At 37.4% G+C, this 3,017-nt stretch overlaps 1 protein-coding gene across 1 annotated transcript; it reads left to right on the top strand.

The window, feature by feature from the left end:
- Positions 1 to 622: 622 nt before the first annotated feature.
- LOC117921981 (shikimate O-hydroxycinnamoyltransferase-like) lies at positions 623 to 2,540 on the top strand. The gene is made up of 2 exons (XM_034839928.1): positions 623 to 1,234; positions 1,328 to 2,540. The coding sequence occupies exons 1-2, from the start codon at positions 800 to 802 to the stop codon at positions 2,303 to 2,305; spliced, it is 1,413 nt and encodes a 470-aa protein (XP_034695819.1). The 5' UTR covers positions 623 to 799; the 3' UTR covers positions 2,306 to 2,540.
- Positions 2,541 to 3,017: the final 477 nt, after the last annotated feature.

Genomic DNA, 3,017 nt, shown 5'->3' with positions numbered 1-3,017 from the left:
CGGTTAAATATCATGTAACTATTATAAAAAACTACTAGTAGTTTTTTCTTTGTTTGGATAAGGATGTCATATATAAAGGAATTATATAGTAGCCTAATAAGACTATGGGAAGTGTGAAAATAGAAAATAGGAAAATAGAAAATAAGAAGTGTGAAATGAACAATTAAGCTCTATTTGGTAATTGTTTTAAAAAATAGTTTTCTATTTTTCATAACAAAAAAAATAAACACTTTAGGTAATCATGAAACAAAAAACGGTTTTGTTATTAAAACAAAAAATATGATTTTTTTCTAAAAATATCTTTTAGTTATTTTCACTTGATTTCTATGTGCTATTTTTTAAAAAATAATTATAAATATGAAGAATAATAAAAAATAAAGCACTACCTATAAAAATTATTTTAAAAATATAGAAAACAAGTTAAAAATACTTTAGAATTTCAAACATATTTTTATTTTATAAAATATTATAGAACGGTTCCAGATGTCGATCGAATTTTTATTTTATAAAATATCATGTAACTATTATAAAAAACTTATTAGTAGTTTTTTCTTTGTTTGAATAAGCATGTCATATATAAAGGAATTATGTAGCAGCCCAATAAGACTATGGGAAGCGTGGCACCATGTGAATTTAGTTTGAATTGTGATTGGCCCTCTCCAGACTCCATATTTCTTTCTCTTCCCTCTGAATTGTTGATGTGCGATTAGCCCACTCCAGAGCATCTCCATTTTTCCTTTTCTTCTCTCTCCCACTCAATCGAAGGCAATCACAACCTAGTGATTAATAACTAGAAACCATGAGTAGTAGTGGAGGAGAATTCATGGTAACAATGAGGAGGAAAGAAGTAGTGGCAGCTATGCTACCAATGCAGAAGCACTGGCTACCACTCTCTAACCTGGACTTGCTTTTACCCCCCATTGATGTTGCCGTGTTCTTCTGTTATAAGAAGCCACGTGGAAGTGCCAGCGGAGGTGATGACTTCACATTTGGGTCCATGGTTAGGGTTCTGAAAGAGGCCATGGCCCAAGCCCTGGTGCCCTATTATGCCTTTGCTGGAGAAATCTTGTCTAACTCAATGGGGGAAGCTGAGCTTCTTTGCAACAACCGTGGGGTGGATTTCTTAGAGGCTTATGCGGATGTAAAACTACAAGACCTCAACTTGTATAACCCTGACGAAAGCATTGAAGGCAAGCTTGCCCCTACGAGGAAGCATGGCGTCCTCTCAGTCCAGGTCTTTCTCTTTCTGTGCGCTTAATTTCATATGCTAATCCTAATTAGTTGTAATCCTAACAGGCTAGTTGTGATAAAAATGAACTAATAACAGGTGACTGAGCTCAAATGTGGCGGAATTGTGGTGGCCTGTACATTTGATCACCGGATAGCAGACGCATATTCTACCAATATGTTCCTAGTTTCATGGGCTGAGATGGCTCAGTCCAAGCCCTTATCTGTAATACCATCTTTCCGGCGTTCTCTCCTCAACCCTCGACATCCAGGCTCCTATGCTCCGTCCCTTGACCACATGTACGTTCCCATCTCAGCCTTACCTCCGCCCAAAGTTCCACAACCTGGTGCTGATCCTCTCATAAGCCGTCTGTACTATGTCACTGCCGAGAAGCTCAGTCTACTCCAAACACTAGCCACCAGCAAGAGTAGCTCCTACAAGAGGACCAAACTAGAGTCTCTTAGTGCCTTTTTGTGGAAGATGGTGGCCAAAAGTGCTCACATGGAAAATGCAAACCAAAAAATATGCAAGATGAGTGTCGTGGTGGATGGAAGAAAGAGGTTAAGCTTTGGAGATGAGGATATGACAACAGCGATGGCCTCATACTTTGGAAATGTGCTGTCCTTCCCCTTTGGTGAGAAGATAGTAAATGACCTCAAAGAAAACCCACTGAGTTGGGTGGGAGATGAAGTTCATGATTTCCTGGAAGCGGCTATGACAAAGGAACATTTCTTGGGGCTGATAGACTGGGTGGAGGCTCATCGCCCAGAGCCGGCTGCACTGAATATGTGCTGCAGTGGCAATGGCGACGGGCCAGGATTTATGGTGTCATCAGGGCAGAGGTTCCCGGTGACAAAGGTGGATTTCGGGTGGGGTAGGCCGGCTCTAGGGTCATATCATTTTCCATGGGGTGAAGAAGTTGGGTACGTGATGCCAATGCCAAGCCCCACTGTAGATGGTGACTGGGTGGTGTACATGCACCTCTTGAAAGCCCAGATTGAGTTGATTGAGACTGAGGCTGCTGATATCTTTAGCCCCTTAACAGCCGACCATCTCAATTTGCTTAACGCAGATTAGCTAGCTTACGTCCACCATCTTATATTCAGAAATTTAGAAGTAACTCCCTCGCATGTTGTTTCAAATGTTAGAATTCCTTTTCCTTGTACAAGCATAAATGCCTCCTAGCTATATCTTAATTACTATCATAAGACTAGTATGAGGATTAGTAAGGACTTGAAAATTAAATCCTAGCTAGGGTTCACTTTTGTAACCTGAAAAATGATCATGTATACGAAAATCTTTTCTATGTTTAGATCTAGTTTAGAAGGGGGAATAAATAAAAAAAAAGGGGGGGGAGGGTGGGGGTGGAAATTAAAGATGTTGGATGTGTAACTACAATAAATTGAAAAATAATATTTAATTATTAAAAAATAATTAATATTATAATATGATTTATATATTTAAATTACAAAATAAAATATATTTGTTTGATAAGAAATAATAAAAACCTTTTTTCCTTACAAGTTTTTTTATTAGTACTACTTTTTATAAATATTTATTTTAAATTTATTGTAAAATAACAAATAACAATAAGAAAAAATTGATTGGCTTTCATTTTCTTTGTTCAAGTATATCAATAGAGGTGAATATCAAGATGTTTCCACTTTCTAGAGCCTCACATACTCAACACCTTACATTTTGACCCACTTCTCATATTCTCTCTCCTTTGTATTATCTCCACTTCAAATTCAATAGAAAGGGGATTTCTAATTTCTCATTTCTCTCTCTA

Source organism: Vitis riparia, chromosome 9, assembly GCF_004353265.1.
Source record: "Vitis riparia cultivar Riparia Gloire de Montpellier isolate 1030 chromosome 9, EGFV_Vit.rip_1.0, whole genome shotgun sequence".
Classification (NCBI taxonomy): Eukaryota; Viridiplantae; Streptophyta; class Magnoliopsida; order Vitales; family Vitaceae; genus Vitis; species Vitis riparia.
Note: the sequence above shows the minus strand (reverse complement) of the source record. Positions and strands in the feature narration are given on the sequence as shown.